This window comes from Scaptodrosophila lebanonensis, unplaced genomic scaffold (genome assembly GCF_003285725.1).
Source record: "Scaptodrosophila lebanonensis strain 11010-0011.00,11010-0021.00 unplaced genomic scaffold, SlebRS2 tig00000024-arrow-pilon, whole genome shotgun sequence".
NCBI lineage: Eukaryota > Metazoa > Arthropoda > Insecta > Diptera > Drosophilidae > Scaptodrosophila > Scaptodrosophila lebanonensis.
Window position 1 is genome coordinate 19,449,041 of NW_022060538.1, and position 22,194 is coordinate 19,471,234.

General features: G+C 40.7%; 4 protein-coding genes across 5 annotated transcripts; 1 reads left to right on the top strand and 3 right to left on the bottom strand.

Annotated features, from left to right (window-relative positions):
- Positions 1-4,857: 4,857 nt before the first annotated feature.
- On the bottom strand, positions 4,858-9,904 carry LOC115620330 (serine-rich adhesin for platelets). Its single transcript, XM_030513526.1, has 8 exons — positions 9,367-9,904; positions 9,071-9,165; positions 8,739-8,918; positions 8,473-8,664; positions 6,865-8,399; positions 6,308-6,634; positions 6,145-6,249; positions 4,858-5,675 (listed from the first exon to the last, which is right to left on the bottom strand). The coding sequence occupies exons 1-8, from the start codon at positions 9,404-9,406 to the stop codon at positions 5,615-5,617; spliced, it is 2,535 nt and encodes an 844-aa protein (XP_030369386.1). The 5' UTR covers positions 9,407-9,904; the 3' UTR covers positions 4,858-5,614.
- A 514-nt stretch (positions 9,905-10,418) lies between these two features.
- On the top strand, positions 10,419-17,318 carry LOC115620889 (arf-GAP with coiled-coil, ANK repeat and PH domain-containing protein 2). 2 transcript variants are annotated; one of them, XM_030514371.1, is made up of 10 exons: positions 10,419-10,752; positions 12,131-12,247; positions 12,357-12,450; positions 12,534-12,698; positions 13,116-13,259; positions 13,590-13,885; positions 14,398-14,535; positions 14,605-14,757; positions 15,315-16,469; positions 16,553-17,318. In XM_030514371.1, the coding sequence occupies exons 1-10, from the start codon at positions 10,700-10,702 to the stop codon at positions 16,737-16,739; spliced, it is 2,502 nt and encodes an 833-aa protein (XP_030370231.1). In that variant the 5' UTR covers positions 10,419-10,699; the 3' UTR covers positions 16,740-17,318. The 2 variants fall into 2 exon arrangements, with proteins under 2 accessions (XP_030370231.1, XP_030370232.1); XM_030514372.1 differs by having other exon boundaries at positions 10,420-10,752; positions 14,419-14,535; positions 16,553-17,316.
- A 172-nt stretch (positions 17,319-17,490) lies between these two features.
- LOC115620890 (zinc finger and BTB domain-containing protein 18) lies at positions 17,491-19,829 on the bottom strand. Its single transcript, XM_030514373.1, has 4 exons — positions 18,726-19,829; positions 18,535-18,668; positions 18,082-18,478; positions 17,491-18,018 (listed from the first exon to the last, which is right to left on the bottom strand). Exons 1-4 carry the CDS (start codon positions 19,780-19,782, stop codon positions 17,702-17,704), a joined length of 1,905 nt encoding a protein of 634 aa, XP_030370233.1. The 5' UTR covers positions 19,783-19,829; the 3' UTR covers positions 17,491-17,701.
- A 660-nt stretch (positions 19,830-20,489) lies between these two features.
- Positions 20,490-22,036, bottom strand: LOC115621356. Its single transcript, XM_030514978.1, has 2 exons — positions 21,247-22,036; positions 20,490-21,188 (listed from the first exon to the last, which is right to left on the bottom strand). Exons 1-2 carry the CDS (start codon positions 21,944-21,946, stop codon positions 20,755-20,757), a joined length of 1,134 nt encoding a protein of 377 aa, XP_030370838.1. The 5' UTR covers positions 21,947-22,036; the 3' UTR covers positions 20,490-20,754.
- Positions 22,037-22,194: the final 158 nt, after the last annotated feature.

The window sequence follows — 22,194 nt, forward strand, 5'->3', positions numbered from 1 at the left end:
ATAAAAGTGTACAATTTAAAAATTGGAAAATATGCTGTGAAATTTTTAACTTTCAAAGACAATGAAAAATGTAATGTTTTTAAGAAGAAACGTTCAAAGGTAACTTACAACTCCAGCTTCAAAATAAACTTGGGAAATGCACAGAAAGCTTTCTGTTGATAATTTTTTTATAAAACAAAAACGTTTTGTAAAAACGAGAACAAGAGCCCATCGTATTCGTGTTTTGTATTCCGATTTCTTCCCAGATACTACATCCGGGAGTGTCAGTCCACGAAATTTTTGATTGCTCTGCTGTAGCATGCAACGTATATCGCTACTACTCTGGGCCGTGCTGATGGTGGGTGTAGCGGCTAAGCGGAGCACGCGCTTGTTCCGGCTACGGCGGTCGTCGGCAATATGGGGGTGGTTCTTCTTTATGGCCGCAGTGCTACCTGCTCGATCGCTAATATTTAATGCCATTAAAATTCGCGTGCTTTTATTTACCTTTTTTTTTTTTTACTGATATTTTGTTTTTTGGTATGTCTGGAGGAAAGTATTAGAACGGAAAAGAAAGCGAGTACGGAAAAACTAAATTGTCGTTGTAAAGGGTTCTACCTCTGGTCTCTGCTGCGCTGCTGGTGTTGCGTCAGCAGGTTCGGTGCCCACCCTACCATGATCACCTTTGGCCGCAGGTCGAAACCGGTGATCCCTAATATTACCAGAACCTACGTCAAAAACCCACCTCTCGTCATGGCTTCTAACAAATTACGACGCGTTAAAACATCATGGTGTAACTATTCATTTAATTTAAATTTTGAATAAAATTCATTTAGATAACTATTCGTGGTGGTTAACCATACAATAAAAACAATTTCAACCTTGCTTATCAATTGTACAAATTCATATAAAGATGTATATAATGTAAAGGCAAATAATAAAATTTATAAAATAATAAAAATTATGGTTAACAATTTAAAAATTCAAAGGTATAGGTGCAGCATCAGGGCAAAATAATATGACTGGCAACTTTAAATAATTTAAAGGAACTTTTCCATATTCAAAATTAAATTCTTTTAATTAAAAATTTTTTTGTAATTACTATAGACAGCAAGTGGCCTGCCGTATGCAGCGAACATATGACAAACAATATATTTATCGTAATAATAATTCATATATATATATTGTTTGCCGGTTTGCAGCACCCGCGCATTCGCCCTCAAACACAAACAACAAAAAGGAAAAAAAAAGCTCTCTCAGAGAGGCGGAGTAAATAAGTAAAGCGAGTACTCACATTCACAGCTGGTGGATCCACGTCCAAAAGATCTTTTGTGAGCGGCGGCCAGCTGAAAAGCAGAACAATATTACGCGAGAGAGGCGGCGGCGTCAAAGCAAATTGCTGTACATTTTTTTTTTTTTTCACTATATTGGTGGTGTTAAAACTTCTTTTCACTTTTGCCTTGCGCTAGCTCATATTTTGGCTTCTGCATATACATATGTAATATTTCACTAATTTGTATCGCAATATATGCACTATAACAAAAAAAAGAAAAATGACTTCACAGAAAAAACAAGTAAAAAAGCTAAAGTCGGGTGTCCCGACTTTGAAATACTCTGTACATATGTTTACAATAATTATAGAAAATAAAAAAAATTAAGAAAATAAAAAAAAAAATTTGATCGATTTTACCTCTCTCGGTATTCGAACTCACGTAAAGGGTGTATAATTGCACATTTACATAGCAATTGCGTCTGTGTGAGTGTATGTATGCCTATGCGCATCAATTCGTGTCTGTGTAAGCATTTTCGCAGTCAACCAAACAGCAACATCAACAACAGCCGCGGGCAGCGCTTGAGCAGCGCTGCAGCAGCGCTGCATCAGCAAATATATTTATGGCTATAACTTCTTGTTAAATCGGTCTATCATAATGAAATTTGGCATACGGACATATAATAACTAACTGGGGGTATTTCCAAAATTTTAGTTCGAAATTCCAAGAATTACGGGAGTTACGATTTGCGGGGTAGAGGGGGGAGGGAGGGGAATTCCAAAATATACATTTTCTGCGTATTCACATAAGGCATCTGGGACTAAAATTTGGTGTTCCTAGGTCTTATAGTCTCCGAGATATAGGCGATTATACGAATGGAAAATCGGGAAAACCCCCATAGGGGGGAAGTGGGGGGGAAAATCAAAAAAATAAAACAAACTCGTATAGAATACACACATAACGCATCTTCGTGCAAAATTTGGTGTCTCTATCTCTTATAGTCTCTGAGATCCAGGTGTTCATACGGACGGACAGACGGACAGACGGACAGACGGACAGACAGACAGACAGGGCTAGATCGACTCGTCTCGTCATGCTGATCAAGAATATATATACTTTGTGGGGTCTGCCACGCCTCCTTCTGCCTGTTACATTTTTCAGCTCCCGCAAACCTAATATACTCTTGTACATTTCATGTACAGAGTATAAAAAATCCAAACCATAAAATAAAAGAATATATAACTATATATGAAATGGGTGTCGTCTGCGCCCTTTTTAAGGTTAGGGGACGGACCCTTAGCCAAATTTTGTCGCAGCTTCAGCTTCAAGCCGAATCTTCCAAGTAGACCCGTGGCTGGCCCGTTTGACGCAAGTTATTAATTCCCTTTTCGGTGGCCCGAGGTCAATGACTCCACTGGGTGAAATCTCATAAGCAGCTGACTCGGCACACTACGACCGAAACTAAAAATTGAACGGCACGCGGCGACTGTCGTATATAAAGGCCGACGGTGAACTGTCGCCTATTTCATCAGGGTGACGGAGTCGGTGCAGAGCTTTTCGGGGGGTAGGCTGCACTTGTTCTAATACCTCGAACAAAATAGCAATTGTGCTTGAAACTGCAATTGTGCTTGATTTTGCACTTGTGGTGCCAATTCTAAATATAAGAGAGCCTTGTTACAAACAAAAAAAACAAATATATATATGATGCCAATAACCTACCCTAACTGGAACAGCACCACAAATTATGTGAACTAATTCCCTCGGTTCCGGGTGGGCTTCTATTGCTTCATTCGCTCGCTCTAAATTAGAATTACATTCCTACTAATCAACACATATGGAAATGGTGCAAAAAAAAGCAAAAAGTCAACACTAACCTTGTAAAATTTGCAGGCAAGACACAGACCACTTACTGGTAAATACGGCGCTTGGACAGTGACCGAATAAATAATTATATCTCTGGGCCACGTTCACCACAATATTACTTTTAAATAATCTGATATAAGTTAAACTTTTCCACTTATAATCGAGCTAAGCGCGCACAACTGTTCACTTCAGGGGTCGAAACCAAAAAGGAAGAGCTTGACCAACATCGAAGAAAGGAAACCTTTGTTTGCGGGAATTCCTCCTTTCTTCCGTCCTTTGACAACGAGTGTCATACCAAAAGAAATTCTTGATGACGTTACCACTTTCACTATCCACCAGAGGGCGATAAATCCTACGAAATAGGAACAACCAAACAGAAGAGAACCAAAATAACTCCTTTGCCTACTTCTGGGCTCAAAAAAAAAAAGAATTGAAAAGCGGTTATGCTGCGCGAGGCAAGCGCACTACACTGCTCATACCATAGATTTAGATTCATAGATTGATGGCTCGACTGTTAATTGCACTGCAAAACGAGATGGAATGTGTAAACAAACGGAAATGAAAAATGCCCTCTTGAGTGATTCTAGAATTAAATTTCGTTAGTACGGTTTTCTTTGGATATGTAACTTGTATTATGTTTATATTTTGCGGGTAAAGTGTACAATAAAACCGAACCCTGTTCCAATTTACTTTCATAATTAGAGCATTAGACACTTTTTATCGCAGTGTAGGCCACTGGGCATGCGCTGTCTCACTGGGAGAAGGCGCGAGCAATAACTGCCCAAAATACTTCCAGAGCAACCCACCCAGAGCGGATGCAAGCTTGCATAGCACCAGCGAACCACACTCCCTTCCCCACCTGCCCAGCTCATTAAATCGATTTTCCTGCGCTCTTAGAGTTTGGCGCGCTCTTAGAATGTCGCGCTTTGGCGCACTTTGTTGGCTAGCTGCGGGTCGTGAACCTACTGGCCACTGACGGCGCCTAACGCGCCAGTCCCGAACGGACCTCAATAGTTGTCGTAGTCTTGCGTAGTTATTGTTGTTGCTGTCGCTGATTTGTATGTATTGAAGCTGGTGGCACACTTGGACGCTGCAACCGCCGCAGATGATGATGATGAGGATGCTGCCCTCCTCCCCTCCTGCGACAGTAGCCGGGAAACCCCGTAACCATTTAACGCGTCAGCGCCTCGCAGGCTCCGCAGGCTCGCAGGCTTGCCGTCGTCACATAGTCAATGGTGCCCTGTAGGCTATGTCAGTTTCAAATTAATAGCCAAAGCGGCACACACACACACCCAAATACACATACACATGTACACACAGATACAAAGTGGGTGTGCATGTTTGCCTTTGGTATGCCTACGCTCTTTGAGTGCCCGACAGCCCAGATTCTAGTCTCTATTTTAATGGCATCATTGACTTGTGCTTTGATGACGGCTTTGCTTTAACGTTCCTACTGCTGCTCATGTGTGTTTCTGTGTATGTCTTTTGTATGTGTGTGTGTTCCCCTTTTTCTGAACTTTGGCGCCATGGCTGCTTTTGAGTTCTTCAACTCACACTTGTGCCGCTTTTTGTTGGCAAATGCTGGACTTGTTCAGCAGGACTCATTGTATGGCTTGTTATTGTTGTTGCTGGCTGGTCATTCATGGCCGATTTAGTTTTTTGGCAGCAGTATTCGAAACGACAGCTTTAAAATTTAATGTAACCCCAAACAACAAACATGAAGAAAATAAATGGCTGCACTCACATCTTTCTCTGTTAAATTTGAATTTAATTTGATCTCAAAATGATTTTCAATCAACAAGTCCGTATGGTACCTATTTTATTTTAAATACTTAGTTGCTCTTCGTAGTTTTGGTAATTTTGTGATTGCTTACAGTTTTTGTGTGAAGAGAATTGCAGCAGGCATATAACAGCATTAGTTGAATTTATTTTGCTTGCTATTATTCATGTTTGTATATATTTATGTATATAAATTTACAAATTTGTTCACTGACTTATTAAAATTGATTTCGATATTCCTTTCTATTTACTTCTTTATTACGTATTCGTTAAAATCTATTTATATTTGTTCTGCCTAAGTGTTAATCATTACACATTCACTTTTTAGTGTTTGTTCGTTACATTATTTGTTAAATCATAATATTCTGATTTGCAACATAAACAAAAATACACGATATATAATTAATAATTATTTTTTGGTTAATTACAAGTCTTAATTGCTTTTTAATGGAATTGCCTGGAAATTGTTAGTATTTAGGATAGAAAAGAGTCCGGAGTTGGTTGGAAAATAATGCGACCTGTTCTTTTTCTTTTCACTGGTTTGTGCAATTGCCAATTGGTCATTGCCGTTTGATTTTAGCGCCTTAATTTTGACTAAATGTTCATTTCGCTGCTACGTAAAATTACATTTGTAGCATCGTCTGATACGACTATTGCAACTTTTATGCTTAAATATTATGGCTGCGTGTATAAAAATATTCAATCCAAATTTATTGAGACTCAATTTATAAATGAACTTTCAGAGATTCCATGCGCGACACAATTCGACGACGCAGTTCAGCATATCTGGAAAGAACGAAAGGACGTTACAGACAGTTAAACAAATGAGCCAAACAAATTTAAAATACTATTCCATATTTTCAAAGTCTGCTAAAAACTCTCTTAAGTCAATAATTGGCGCCCAATTTATCTTCTAATACTCCCTTTTTAATGGGTATCACATATAACAGATTATCTTTCACTATTTTCCAAATACAAAAAAAAAGAGTATTACTTGTATTCATTCCCCTAGTAGACAATGTCCGTCGTTAATTCACCAAAGTGTTGTCTTGATTCTGATATATCTGGAATCCATGCAGACGGACATGGCTGCATCGATTTCTCTCGTTATGATGATTATGAATATATGTACGTTAAGGGGTTGGAGATGCTTCCTTCCCCTATTACATATTTTGTACAAATATACCCTTTATAAATTGAAAATATTTGTGGACGTTTTCTTTCTCATTCCTTAATTGTAAAAAAAAAACTGTACCTTTCTTTTATTTTGGCCACTTCACGTGCCATTTCCTGATCGTAGCGATCCAAAATAGAACGGCACTCGGGGAGGGATAGATTCAAAAATTGAGCAACCTCATTGCTGTGAACAGAGCGTGTGTTAAAAGAGTAATTTAAAGTGGCTGGCATTAATTACTTGCCTGATTTCATCAGTTTTGCGCGAATCCATCAAAAACAAACGTGCGACGTCCTCGTGCGGACCGAGCGTGACACGCGTAATAAGCGGATATTCATTATCCTTGAGTCGTTTTTGTTCACCATTGTCGCGTATGATAAAGAGTGAGAAATTCTCTGGCGCACTGTCTACTTTATACTTCTCCAGCACCAAATTAATAACCTCCTGTGTGGTGACCAAAGATGTTACCCACACGGACATTTGTGAGCCGTGCGGAGGCGTAAAAAACGAAGTTTCCCGATTGTAGAAATGTCCATTAATGGAACAGCGACGTTTCAGCTTTGTGCGAGAACTGTAAAGATTGTAAAGTTTTGAAAAACAAATAAGAAATATGTGCAAACAAAAGTGGATATCTTTAAACATTTTATGGGCCGTTTTAAAAATATTATGGCTTGTTGTAGTTATCAAATGACATATTTATATATCAAACATGTGCAGCCAAAAGGAAAACTTGAATAGCGAAGACATATTTCAAAAAGTATATCAAATTTTAAAATAAAGCTTTTCCGTAGGGAAACTTACCGCCTATTGCCACTGCGTCGTTTAATTGCTGCTGCCCCCGTGCGTGGCGGTCTTCGAAGAACCACACCATCCTCCGTTACGTGCAGCGGCTGCTCAGAATTCGCAACATCATTCGCCGGAGTCCCCGCAGAAGCCGTAAACAGCTCCTCCGTCTGCGTCAGCTCATCGCCGGCCACTGCGCCACTATTCGTTATGGACGGGGCTTCATTACGACTTGATTCACCCTCGCTGGCCCCTTCTTTGGCATAGCAGTTCATTTGGATTTGTATGAAGCGTTGAGGCACATCGCTGCGTCTTATTGTTGCCATTCTTTGCGGTCGCAATGTTGACTCGTCGTCATCACTATCGGAGTAAACGAAGCATGAAGGTCCTGACTTGGAGCGATTTATCCCCTTCTCGAAGACCTGACGCCCACGCTGAATTGAAGGGTTTATTTTATGTTGCTGATTATTGTTATCCCGGCTGACAGCATGAGAGGCGGAACCACTTTTCTGCAGCGCATATTGACGCTGTGAAGAGCGGGCGGAGTCAACACTACTTCTTAAATTCATTGTGTCGTTGATGAAGTTGGGATCTATGGAGCGCAAGGCATGCTCACAATTAAAGCTTTTGCTCATGGCTGAATTTTCACCATAGAGCTTCAAAGAGTCGTGTATGCGAGAGGGATCAATGGGTTGATTGCGCTTGAGCGTATCGTCGTTGTGTTCTTGAAAAGAATTGGCACCATTTACGTAATCTTGATGTACGCTTCGTTTAAAATCCTCAAAGTCCATGGCTTTGAGCGTCGCATCGTCGGAGGTCTCATAATTATCCAACGAAGTGGTTGTAGTTGTGATTGTCGTCGTATTTTGTGTATTCGTATTGGTAGTCAATGAAGCTGTAGCCGTCATAAAGTCATCAGACGAAGTCTCCGTCGGTGTAGAGTTGGTTGTTGTGCTCGAGGTGTTGCTATTATTGTTGTTTTGCGTGGCAGTCGAAGTGGGCATCGATGTATCATTTGGATTAGTGCTATCCGTGCTATTTTGTGCTGAATTCGTCTTCGTGGGTGAGCTATCACTGGACGATGTCGACGACGAAGAAGGCAACTTGACGGGCATCGTTTCGTACATTTTATCCTTGTCATTATGTTGTCTCTCCACCTGCAGTAAATCATCGATCTCATCCCAATCCAATTTCTCTAGTTTGTCTAGCTTTGAAGGCAATGTGCAGGATACACAGTTGGTGCTGTTGGTATTAGCACTGACATCCGATCCAATTAGAGTGTTTGATGAATCCGTCGTAGTGGTTTCTTGGTCGTCCTCGTCGTTGTTTACGCAACCATTGACATGACTACCAGCTCCACCGCCCGTTGCCGTATTAGCCGATGCATCTTCAGGTGTTGTGGGCAATTCGGAGACCTCATTTAAACTGCACGAATCAAACGTCATGCTCTCCGATAGCGATATGTCTGTCGAAAGACCTTCAACCTCACTGGCTGTCGTTGTGGGTGCAGCCAGGGATTCACTACCTTCGTTTTCCTTGTCGGACGTGCTGTCCTGAAGTGCAAATTGTTAATAATTGTGAACAAGTATTTGCAATGTCGCAACACAAAAAAATAAAACAACTTACATCTGCCGCCTTGGATGAGCGACACGAATTGCGTTTCCGTACGACAAAGGTGCGTTGATCATCGTCCTCCTTCAGATGTATAACACCCTGCACGCCCCAATAAACACGCAAAGCACCCTCCAATATGAGTCGATTGTTCACCTCGCGACTGCGTATTTCCAGACTTTTATTGTCGTAAAATTGGTTGTAAACCTGCATAATATAATGATATGAGTGCTTACTCATGGGAAGGACATAGAAACTATTAATTATTTATTGTTACATACCTTGAGCTTAGACTCTAAATGATCTCTCGGCAGTGAGGGTCCATTGCCTTGAGCCACGGGCTTTTGTGCACCTTTAACTCCATAACTTTTGTGTGACTCAACGCGCGTGCCGTGGCCAAACAATTGTGGTCCGAACAGCGCGCCATAACAGGGCACATGACAGTAAGGCACTCCTTTATGCTAATGGAAAACCAGATGCAGAATTCATATATGTACATATGTATACCAAATGACTGTACTGTATGTACATACATATACATATGTTGTATTCATCTGTATGTCGTATATACATACATATATACATATTGCACAAAATTAAATTTGGTATTTACCTCAGCATGCTGACCAGGGTTTAGACGCTTGCCGCACTCATCGCAACGCAAACATTCTGGATGCCAATCGTAGCCCAATGATTGTTTACGTTCCGCTGTGTTAAACAGAACAAATCGAAATAAATAAATAATATATACATAAATATACCTATGTATATCCGTGTGAATGTATGTAGAATGTATGTTATCTAAACAATGGCACGCGCATCTCCAGCATGCACTTTGAACATGCGGTACATATGTATGTATGTATGTCTGTTTGTATGTGTATTTATATGTATCTGCATCTCAATTACCAAAGTAAACGGGTTTGCCGCACTTGTGGCACTTCCACATTCCGCTGCTACTGCTTCTGTTTCAGCTGTGAGCGCCAATAGGTCAGGTCAACGCTTCCTGGCGTGGCGCGACGTAGGATTGTGGGTGTGTGTTGGTATGCGTACCAACAACAAAAGGGGGGCGTATTCGCGTGCACTTGTCGTTACAGCCACAGCTTCTACTGCACACACACACACATACACAACGGACACAAACACTTGCTAAGTAACTGCGACAAATACACGTTCTGGTTTATGACGCAAATTTACGACGAAACGCCAGGGAAATTTATGCAAATTAACCAGGTTGAAGTAAACGCGAAACGCAAATAGAACTTAAGGCAAAGAGTAAACATGAAGAGAACGGAGGCAGCGACGTCGGCTTATTTGACCATTTGGTATCTAAAATTCATATTTAGCGTTTTGTTTCCATTGTTTTATAAAAGAAACTTGCACTGTGAACATTCAAATGCCATGTACAGAGTGCGTGCATTGAATAACAATTACTTTTTTATGAAGAAATGCAGCTATAACTACACAAAAACAGCACCAAGCAAGAGGAAGTTAGCAGAATAGAGATGGGCAACAAAAAATATCTGGAAGTTTGTTCACCGAGTCGTGCAATTAAGAGTCACGTGATAATAAAATGTTAAAAAGCGCGCTACAACTTTTTTAGTACAGGCTACAAATTAGACCAAAATCGTCCTGTATACAAATGCAATGTATTATAAACATAAAAATAGATACATTTCTAAAACATACAATAATTCTTTAGTAGCATACTGACGGCTGTTATTAAGACAAAAATTAATTATTATCGTGATACAAACTTCACGATGGTGCCATCGCTAAGGCAGAACAATGAAATGTGTGCAGTGTGCACAATATCAAAATGCTGACCATTTTGACCGCATTTTACAGCACTTATCTTTGGGGCTCTTTTAGTACATTTTTGTGTGAGTAGAAGAAAGTGAGTACTGAGTAAATTTACTATTGTTGTTGTTGTGCGTCGGAAATTGTGTCCGTGTAATTTTGTGTCCGTGTAATTCATGTTTAATTGTGTAAAAATTAATTATTGTTAATTGTGTGTGTTCCCGCGTGATGTATGTTGAAAATATGAGCGCCCCATTCCCGCTAAGCTGGTCATAATTAAGAGCTATCTAGAGCAAAGTAGCTCGAGCAATTCGAGCGCAAATCAATTAGAAGCAACAGCTGAAAAGCCAAATATTAAGGCACCCATATCTCAAATTTGTAAATAGCCAACTGTGCAAGTGCTTGGCCAACACAGTGTGTGTATGAGTGTTTATGTGTAATAATGCGCGCCACAATTGAATTTGAGGAATGTCTAAAGGATACGCCAAGATTCAGGTGCGTATTGCTGACCAGCTTTCCCTTTTCCATCAATATTTGTGTTCCTATGTATTCAGATATTACAACATTACTAAACTCCCCTTTTTACCACAAAACCCGCACCGTTCCAAACCAACGGACGCTCCCATTTGTTTGTCTAACAACGTCAATTGGTGTTCTATTTCCGTACTTGGCTTGCGAATTTGCCATATTTACATTCATTCATGCTTTGCTGGCTGAGACAGGGAGGCGCATTTCGAAAAAGGAGGCAGCTTGTAAAATTGTTAGGGTTTACGCTTATACATAAAGTATATATAGACGTACTTAGGTATATACATACATGTATATGTATAGCGTGACTTGTCGTTGTTTGGCGCTATCACAGCAGCTTCGTGGCTTCCTGCCCTCGCCTAACCCTGTCATAGTCATCACAGCACCACAGCTCAAATTTAGCTACATTATTGTTGTTATTGTTAGTTGTGCTTAATCATCCATCGAACAAGCTTCACACTTGACATCCAGTTATATACAGTCAGCACTTTGGAATGCGCTTTTTTTCTACACTTTCGACAGCATTTTCATAGCTAAATTGTTGTTACTTTGGAAGTTTTCTTCAACATTTATTGCTTGTCTCTTCGAGACAAAGATTGATAAGATTTCACCTAAATTGGTTCTCTGGCCTAATCTCGCCTAAACAGAGCTTTCGCTCCACCACCAACCACAAAACCATAAATAACAACATGAAGTCGTTTTTAACCTGCTCTTGGCAAATTTCGTTTTCGTTTATACATTTGTACAAATACGTACACATAAATACATACATATGTAGCTGCTTTAATTGCAATGCTTGGTGCCGCTGCTAAAAAAGCAACAAAAAATCAATAGCTTTCACAGTCACTCAACAGGTTCTTTCTACGCTAAAACTAAAGTTATGTTTAATTCTGGTTTTTGACAACAAAAAAAATCAAAATCAAAAGCCGCGCAAGTCGTTCGGATCTCTCCCATTTAATTAGCAACACAAATAATCATTTAGTTCCACTACGTAAGCAGCATAAATTAAACAGTCAACATAAACAAGTGACAGCCAACGAAAGCAGCTGAGTAGGCCACCCTTGCCCCTCCTCTATACATACATACATACATATATATATTGGTATGGTGTCGATGCCGGCTGCCCTGCTGACAGTTGCTGTCTGGTGCTGTTCTCTTCGATTAAACACCCAGATAATATTTGTTTTGAGCAGAGGAAAAGTTAATCGGCACTGACAGGCGCTGCTGATGGGCCTGACAAAAGCCATGGCTTTGTCTCTGACTCTGTCTCGGGAGCGTTCATGTTGTTTACACATTTTGCTAACGTTTTCAATTAATTCTCAACACCCTTCCCCACCTCTCACAGACAATTTGTGTCCAAGGAGGAGGCCGACATTGAGCACTTGGAACAGAAGTTGGAAAAAATCATCAAGCTGTGCAATGTGGCTGTGGACTCAGGCAAAGAATATGTCAAGAATCAGAGGTAACTGCGCAATTATCGCTCTCAGCGTGCAGACATACATATGTATATACTTGTATATATATGTACATATTTATCCGGCTTTTATTTACATAATGCGTCTTTTTTGCAGCGCATTTGCCATGTCCTTATGGGACTTGCAACAGCATTTTCTCGATAATAAAAATGCGCACAATGCGCTCGGCAAGCTGATTCATTGCTTCCAGGTTGGTCGCTGCGGGCATTACATCACGCGCTCAGCTTAAACTTTAATAACTGACATATTTAATACGTATTTTATATTTTGTAGGAAATGAACAAGTTTCATACGATTTTATTGGATCAGGCTTCACGTACTGTATTGAAAAATCTCAACGTGTTCGTCAAAGACGACATCAATCAGGTGAAAGACTACAAGGGACACTTTCTAAAGGTGTCCGAGGGCTATGACAATGCTTTGATAAAGAACGCGCAGGTAAAGAACCCTCTTATAGATAAATAATATACTTTATATTACATACAAGTATATAAGAACTATCTGTTTGCAGCACATGATTATTATTTTCGATTCGAAGAGTTTCAAACTCAAATAAAATCGTAAAGTTGGAAGAAATATCATAAATTAACAACATATCTGAATGGCATTGCATTTGAATTGCAGCACTTAATTAAAACTTTAACAGTGCTTCGCTTCAGTTGATTCTATAATGGCCATCAAATTCTTTGAACTCACCTTTCAATACTTTGAAGCTGATTCATTCTAGAATTTCCTTATTTACGGGGCTCTTATATATTCACACATATTTTAATTAAGGACCATCAGCAAGTTCTCAGATGTTTCCGCATTCATTTTAAGGCTTTTATATTCACTCAAATTGTTCTTTCCAATTAGGCGAGCAAAAATCGACCGCAGGAGGTTCAGGAGGCAGCCAACATTCTGTCGGCGTCCAAGTCATGTTTCCAACACACCGCCCTGGACTACGTCAACTATATAACGTTGGTGCAGTCACGAAAGGTGCCATCGATACTGTCGACGGTGAGTCGGGGGGACAGCATTTAAGTAACCTAAGTCGAGTCGCTATCGGTCTTATCTATTGGGTAGCTGGCACATGAATGAATCGGGCGTCGCATAAATAACTTAACGGCACAAGTATTGTTATTGTTATGACGTCACTGCTGCGATAAATACATATCGAAGTAAGTGATCAGTGAGTCAGTTGGCTCATTGCTGATTTCAGTTCACTGTCAAGTGGCTATGGTTTCGGATGTGCTGTGGTGAAAAGCTGTACTAATAAAACAATTGAAACTATTGTTTAAAGGCCATTCCCATATTAATAGAGCGCGTTCTTTCATATTACTTGGCTAGTTGCTGGACTATTATCAGGCGTGCGTGACTTATTACCACCAAGGCTTCGATTTGTGCAACGACTTTGATGAGTTCTTCAAGAACATCACCGACGACTTGAATGTGATACGCGGTGATTATCAACAGTTGGAGAAAGCAATGCAGAATCGACATATGAGCGTGAATCGTTATTGCGACACCAACACGAATAGCGCCTCACACAAGGTCGAGGGCTATCTGTTCAAGAAGAAGTCAAAGGGCTTCAAGACGTGGTGCCGGCGCTGGTTCTACTTGAGCGAAAATCAGCTCGTCTATAGGTGAGTGAGGCACATTAATAAGCGAACATGCGAAGCCCCAATTAACTGATTTCAATTGGAGACAAGTTTCGGAACCCAAAATGTCTATGAGACTCAAAAAGTATATACATTCTTCAATTATTATTTACATGCAACAACTTTTGGTCACTCATGTGCACAGCTTACAGTTTAAAAGCATGCATGTTATCATATCTCCAGAACATTTACTTTTCAGTTGTGTATAATGTTTATATAATTTGTTTATAAATTGTTACACTACATTGTAAAAAGAATGTCATTTCATATTACTGATACTTACATTCGGATTGATTGAGTCCGATATCATGTTTTTGGTGCTTCGTATAAATCGAACTTAATTTTTTATATATATGCTTTAGCTGACCTGCTCTCATTGCTTGCTCCTCACCCTTAACCACCTTACTTTTGTTTGCCATTTTGATTTTCTGTTCTAACGTACATAAACTTGTGTTGTTGTTGTTGTTGCAATTGTTGTTGCGTGCTGTACGCTGAAGTGATTTGGATTCGCATTGCAGAAAACGCAGCAATGAGGACTCGTTCTCAGTGATGGAGGAAGATCTGCGCATATGCACTGTGCGGCCAGTTAACGAAGGCGATCGTCGATTCTGCTTTGAAGTAATCTCGCCAACCAAGTGAGTGAAACGCCCACCTAGAGGCCACGTAAGCTTATTAACCTATGACCTCCACTTGCATCTAAACAGATCGCACATCCTGCAAGCTGACTCGGCGGACATGCTGTCCCTGTGGATATCGGCGCTACAGCACAGTATCGGGGCGGCAATACAACACGATTCACAGCACTCGCGTCCACAGTCCACGAATGCACCGAATTCGCTGACATCGAAGCGGAGAATGTAAGTGACACGTAAAACATTGGTAGCGATAGATACAAGTAGTACTCTGAGATGTTTCAAAATTCCATTCATTTCCTCGACTTTAAGACTGGTATATACACTCTAAATGTATCATAGATCCCAATTCGTTTACTGAACTCCTTATTATTACAATCTTTAGTTTGTTAAGTGTTGTTGTTTTCCATCAACTATTGCATTTCAGCCTTCTGGCCGCTAGTCGAAGGTATTCCTTTTCCCTTCACTTGAATTTTCGCTTATAAATACTGCAATGCTTTTGGCCTTAAATCTGGCTGTAACTTGAGCTCAGCCCAGAACTTCAGCAGAAAATAATGAATCACAAGCCCAGTACGGAATTTCTTTTCCATGCATTTGGGAACTCATGACTCAATCCTAAAACCATATTTAAGAGCAGTCTACTTCTTCTTCGCTAGATTCGATTACGATCTGTATTTTAGAGAGTTTTATAGAACTTATACTGTTATTAATATCGGCTAGGTTTAATGGTCTGATGTCTGTAAATCATTTACGATCATTTTTCCTTATTCCTTATTCGACAGCCACTGGGAAGAGTTTCTCAAGATACCAGGCAACGCGCAATGCTGCGACTGCCGTGGACAGGAGCCCCGCTGGGCTTCTATTAACCTCGGAATCACATTGTGCATCGAATGCTCCGGGGTGCATCGCAGTCTAGGCGTGCATTACAGCAAGGTGCGCTCACTGACGCTGGACGCCTGGGAAACGGAGAATGTAAAGGTGATGATGGAGCTGGGCAATGATGTGGTCAATCGGATCTACGAGGCACGCATCGAGGACAACTGCGAACTGAAGCCGCCCACGGAACAATGTGAAATTGGCGTACGCGAGGCCTGGATAAAAGCCAAATATGTAGAGAAGCGGTTTGTGTGCAGCATGCCCAAGCCGCAGGAGTTGCTGGCCAGCGAAACGGCCGAGGTGCTGTCCATCGATAGTGGAGGGGATGCGGGAGGCAGTGGCACAGAGGATGGAAGCGGGATCTTGGGCAAGCACACCACACTCTCTCTGAGTACACGTAAGTGGACTGTGAAGAAGCTTCGTCGACGACGACAACAAAGACCTCTGCCCAAAACACTGAGTGATGAGCCCAGCATCTATAATACGGCGAATACGGGGGACGAGGACGAAGATGACGATGACGAGTCCCTCAACATACCATCGATGTCGTTAAGTATATCGGGTGACGACTTGCTAGACATAGGCAAAGAGCTTGCGCTGGATAGCTATGTAACCCCCTGCATACTGGGTTCCGATCAGGAGAGCACTGAAGGGGAGTCCGATACAGAGCCGTTGGATGAGGTGCCTTTTGCCCAGCTCGATGCCAATCTGATGCTATACAAGGCGGCTCGGGTGCATAATCTGCCCGTAATGTGCATGGCGTTTGCCCTAGGAGCGGACAAAAACTGGAAAAATCCGCAGGACCGCCAGCGCTCGTCCCTGCATGAGGCTGTCTTGTCGGGATCAGTGATGGCTTGTGAATATTTGCTGCTTAATGGCGCCTCTATTGATGCCGTTGATGAGATGGGCTACAGTGCGCTTCATATATCAACCGCTAAAGGACATATAGCTCAAGTGTACTTATTGTTGAAGCACAAGGCCCAATACGATCTGGCCTCGAGTGATGGGAAAAAAGCGCTGGATATTGCTGTGGATCAGAAGAACGCCGATATTGTAACGCTGTAAGTAAAGGCATATCTATATAATTACTACCTACATACATATGTAACTATTGGTGGTGATAACAAATTTGTGTATGCGACAGGCTGCGACTAACTCGCTTGAACGATGAGATCGGCCTCAATGATGAGTACAACGGGGAGGATGAGACATACAAGGATGTGATGAAGGACTTTTCGAATTTTGCCGCCAGTCAGCCGCGCTTGTTGCGCCAACGAAACGATTCCAACACTCTGGAGTCTCAGCGCTCCTCACTTACCAATTCAGATTAGCAGGAGGAGGATGCGGCTGCCGCATATGACTCGAAGCGTATCAGCAAGGCGCGCAAATGCTAAACGCTAATTCAAATTCGTATTTTTTTATAACTGATTTAGTTGGTGACTTACTCTGGATTGTTATTGGCTATATATGATAATGCAGTTTGCTTCCGAGAATTGTTAGCATTTAAAGGACGTTGCTGTTGCTGTCGCTGCTTCTGCTTATAAACTCAACCAAACATTCGTGTGTATGCGTAAATATTGTGTATATGTATGCTTGTGTTTCTCTAGGAAATCTCATTTAACTACGATTCCATGACGCTAATGCATTTTAAAATTGTGTAACCGTGTGTATGAATGTATTTGCGGAAGCGCACTATATCTCCTCGTCTTATTTGTTGCAAAGTTTAGTTTAAGCTTAAAGTTTAGTCTGAGAACTCAGCACGTTGCTCGTATTGTTTTGATTCATTGCTTGTATACTTATATAGAATTGTTTATTTAAAATCTATACTTATACATATGTGTATTTGCATAACGTATTGTACATTATAGCTCTACTATGGTATTTATTAAATTATCGCGATATTACTATGTAACTAGATATGAGAAAATCTTTTTCAAATATTTCAAACTTGCATTGTTAACGAATTTTGTTTGCTAAAAGCTTTCCTGTGTGGTTTTCACTATTTAATTAAATTGTTTATCAATTTTGTGCCAAATGTTGTGCGGCACTTCAAAGTTCCGAAAATAAATTTATTGATTATTCCAAAAACTCTGCGATTCCATATTAATTGGTATTTATTATAGAAAATATAATATTTATTGTTCCAAATTATTCTATATAATTACATATATGAACAACTGATTAACTAAAACCTCAGATCTGAGAGAATAGAAAATCTGAGAAAATATAAGTGGCGCTTAGAATAAATTGAGTAATTACATTAATACAGTTTTCTAAAATCTTGTTGCTATGGCTACTTAGAGGAGGCTGTCTCGGCCTCCGACACGTATCCGTCAATCACTTTATTCTTAATATTGTGCACATTCTGCACATGCCGTGAAACGGAACTGTGATCGCTGAACTCACGTCCACACTCCTTGCAGGCGAACATAACGCCCGCGTGCGTCGAGAGGTGGCGACTCAGACCAGAAGCATGGCTAAAACTGCTCGGACAGAGGTGGCATTTATGCATATTTGGTTTCTTCAGGTGTAGCTTTTGTATGTGCTGTCGCAGATTCGTTTTTTGTGCAAACCGAATCGAACAATGCGGACACTGATGTCGTTTCTCGCCTATACGTACAAAATATTTATGTAAGGAAATTGAAAAAAACAATAGTGAGATATTTCCCGCACCTGTGTGAGTGTCCATATGCCGTTTTAAGACCTCACGCTGTACAAAGGATTGGCCACACTCCTTGCATTTGTGCGGCTTGACTCCAGTGTGTATGAGCAGGTGACGTTTGAGGGAACTGCCACAGGACACTTGGAGGCCGCAAACCGAGCACTTATAGCCTCGGCCGCCCTTCGCGTTTTTAACGTGTATGTTAAGGTGTCGAAGCCACGACTTCTCAGTAGCAAATTCAGTGGGACACATCTGACATTGAAAACTCTTGATGGTGTCTGTGGTACGTCCAGCTTTATTAACGGGCTCTGCAGCTATCTGCTTACTGTTCTGCTTGACCACAAAATCGCGACGCGTGCGTTTTGCTGGCAGTTCGTGAACCGTGGCCGAGTCGACTTTCATATCAGGCTACAAGCAAGAAAATTTGAGTTATGTTGATAACAATTCACACGTATTTCACCCACCAAGATATAGACATTGTCTTCCAAGTCGGAGAGCTGCAAATCATCACTAATGTCGGCATCTAGGTTTAACACGACAACATTTTGGACCTCCGCGTCTTTGTCACTGCTGAATTGTATGTCGCCATTATCCTTGACTGTAACAAGAGTAGAGGCATTTTATTTAGAGTCTACATTTTTTACGTAACACCTACTATTATAGGATGTAATACTCTTGTTTGTCGGCTCCAGGTGGTATTCTTTAGTGGACTCCGGTGTCTTGTCTTCTACGGTGCTCTTAATAATATAAATTTCGCCATCAGAGCCAAATATTCGCACATTATTCTCTTTCTCTGGCACCCCGTCCAATACATTCGGGGCTACATCTTCTACATGTTCTGGTTCTGCCTCATTCTCTGGCAGAAATTCTAAATCACTGTTTTCAAGCATATCCTTTTTTACACGAGACTTCCGCTGCACTGTCTTCGGTATTGCGGTGCAACGACGATTTCGTTTACGTGCTAGGGAGTGCGTTTCTGTTTCTGTAACGGATTCTGTTTTTGTTGGAGGTGCTATTTCTACCATGTGTGGTACTGGTACTGTTGGCTCCTTGGACTCTGTAGGTATCTCATCCACTAGCTCCCAAGAACCCGCTTTCTTTTCATTCAAAAAGATCTCCAACTCTCCGACAAGTTTGGCTATTTGAACCTTGCGAACCTCTTCCTGCATCTTATCAAGCAACTCGCGGTGCACATCGGCACGCACCTCCTCGCGTAGTTCCTGACGCACCAGCTCTGTTATTTCCACACGCATGTCAACCTTCAAAGCGTCCAAACGTTTCTTGAAGTCCTCTTCCGTTTTCAATTTGTATTTATCCTGCCACTCGTCTCGGCGTACTTCCCTTTGTGCCTTTAAAAAAGCCTCGGAATCCTCGAATTCGAGTTCATCCTCATCGTAGTCTTCCACGGATTTGTCGAAGACGCGACTTTTCTTGCCCAGCCCGAGCAGCCGAATGTGTTTGCGCAACTTTTTGTCAGACATCTGACTACGCTGACGAAAAAGGTAGCACATTTCCAAATTGTAGCGACAGTCCGCACATATTTTTTGTGGCATGCCATCCGTAATCTTCGCTTCCACAGAAAGACAAGTTATTATTCGCATTGGTATGGACAGTTGTGAATTATCATCGTTAAAGATGGGGAAGGCTTTGTTGTACTTCTTTAGGCACAAGCGACACAGAGTGTCAATGTCAGGATAATCGTTGCCCGTCATTTACACAATAATGCCTATTTTGTACGCACTTAATGCAACTACAATTCGATTGCCTTATGTACAGCTACAGACGCCACGCTCGAATAGTGTGCGAAAACGATGACAGTGCTGCGAAACACAATTAAATACCCGCCAAATTCAAATAAACTACAATTGAATTTTAAACAAGGCGTGCAACTCAACTGCATTTGCAGCCAATTTTATCATCTTTTTGCCACCCCAATTATTAAAATGACCGTGTGGCGCACTGTAAACAAAGGGGACCCATTGTCATTTGAAGTGAACTTTTGGTTAGTTTAGATTAAATGAGCTTCAGCCTAATAAGCAAAAAAAATTCTATTTTAAAAATAAAGTGTCGTACAAATATTCGGCCAAAAATATCAATTTTTTTGTTTTTCTCTTGTAACTAAAGAAAAACAATTTAAAAAATATTCCTTTTGTAGCATAACTTATATTTATATTTATTGATAAAAATAAGTACATAATTAATAATGGTGTATAAATGTTAACCACACTACGTATATGTATTGCTCTAGAAAAAAAATTTCCCAAAAAATTTACATTGCATTTTCGTTACATATAATTAATTTACATTCTACAAAAAAAATCTTTGTCAATTATCCTTTAAAATACTATACATTCTTTTCTTTTACATTTAATGTAGACATATTAAAAGTTTAACACATATGTATAAACGTGGTATATAAGTGACGAATTAGTTCCAGAGTTTGGTCACACACATATGTATTGTATTGTATTAAAAATACACTACAATTCAATAGAGATATACTTGTACATATTAACTTACATTCTACAAAAAAAAAATATTATCAATTATCCTCTAAACTTCTATACTTCTCTTTTACATTTAAGTGTATACATATTAAAAGTTTTACACAAACACATATAAGTTTTATGTAGGTTAGTGAGTTCCATGTATTTAAAAAAATTCCCTTCTTTAAATCCATGTCCTTATTCGGGAACTGGATCCGCCTGCGGGTTAGAGCCTCTGAGACGACAACGTATACAATTTTTCCATGGTTCCTCACCTAATGAGGTATGCCGTTGTGTTGTTTTGTAACTATTCCAGGCACATGAATGTTTACGACACACTCGTTCCCGGATTTTCTGGTGGGTTGGACGCCGTATAGGGCTCTTAAATTTCCCTCTTTTCTTTCTATCTTTGTTTTTTAAGGGGGATTTTGGCGATGATTTTGATGTCAAGAAGGTAGCACTGCTGAAGTCTTCACGTAGGTATCTCATCTGGTTGTCTTCCATGTTGATTACAACCATTGGTACCACCTGGCTAGTTCCAGCATTGGGTTGAGTTGATGTCGAATCCTTTGAATGAGGCGTATCGCCCACCACATTTTCTTGGGATTTGACTTTTGGATCAAGTCCATCGTCTGAAAATAGCTAACAATTTAGTACAAATCTGAAAGGTGGAAGTATAGCGTGATATACCAAGCAATTCCACAGAGCTATCCTGATCAGCTTCGTCATTTCCTACATAACAATCACCAACCATAGTCGAAGTACTTTCCAGTTCATGGGTTTCTGAATCAGAGATAAAACCCTCTGAATACTGCTGACCACCGTTTTGGAATACTTCATTTCGTTTGCGCGAGAGGAAACGTTCCAGCTCGTAGGAAAGGTCATCCAATACATTTAATCGGCACTGTCTGCTAGCTTCTGCCATCACGAATTCCTCCACCTCGTTACGCACTTCCTGCTCAATTTCCTCGCGAACTTTTTGTTTGCAAATGACCAATAACTCCTTCTTGTAAGCCTCAATCTCGGAACGAATCAGTTGCGCTGCCTCCGTCCGCCAGTTAGCAGCACTTTCTGTACAAGCTGTGGGAGTGCATGGCACTGCGTCCAGCTCTAAAACGGCATCGTCCTCATCCGCAGTTCCCTCAAGCAAACCACTCTTTCCAAGGCGTTTTATTCGTCGCAGCCGGCGATCCACTGCATGGCAACGTTTTCGAAAATAGTAACACTCTTCCAAACGTACACGACATGTGGCACAAATGGCCTGGGGTAATCCATCGTCGGGTTGCACTTCCAAGGCAGCGCATGTTATAATTCGCAAAGGAATTGTGCTGGTAAAAATAGCAAAATTGGCGTCGTCTGCGAGGCACAGGCGGCAAACAGTAAGCATCATGGTTTTATATGTGAGAGACAAACGTAGTGAAACGGTACGCTGGAGATATGACCATGAATGATTACACCAAACAACTTTGTTGATAAACAAACAACAAATTAACAAAATTAAAATTAAACGTTGCTCTCACTTTGCCGAATGCGTCTCTCACATGCATAGATTGGCAGCCCTATTATTGATACTTTTTTGTAAAGGGGTATCGAGTAGATATCGACCGTTTGATGGTAATTTATCGTTGCTTTTCTCAT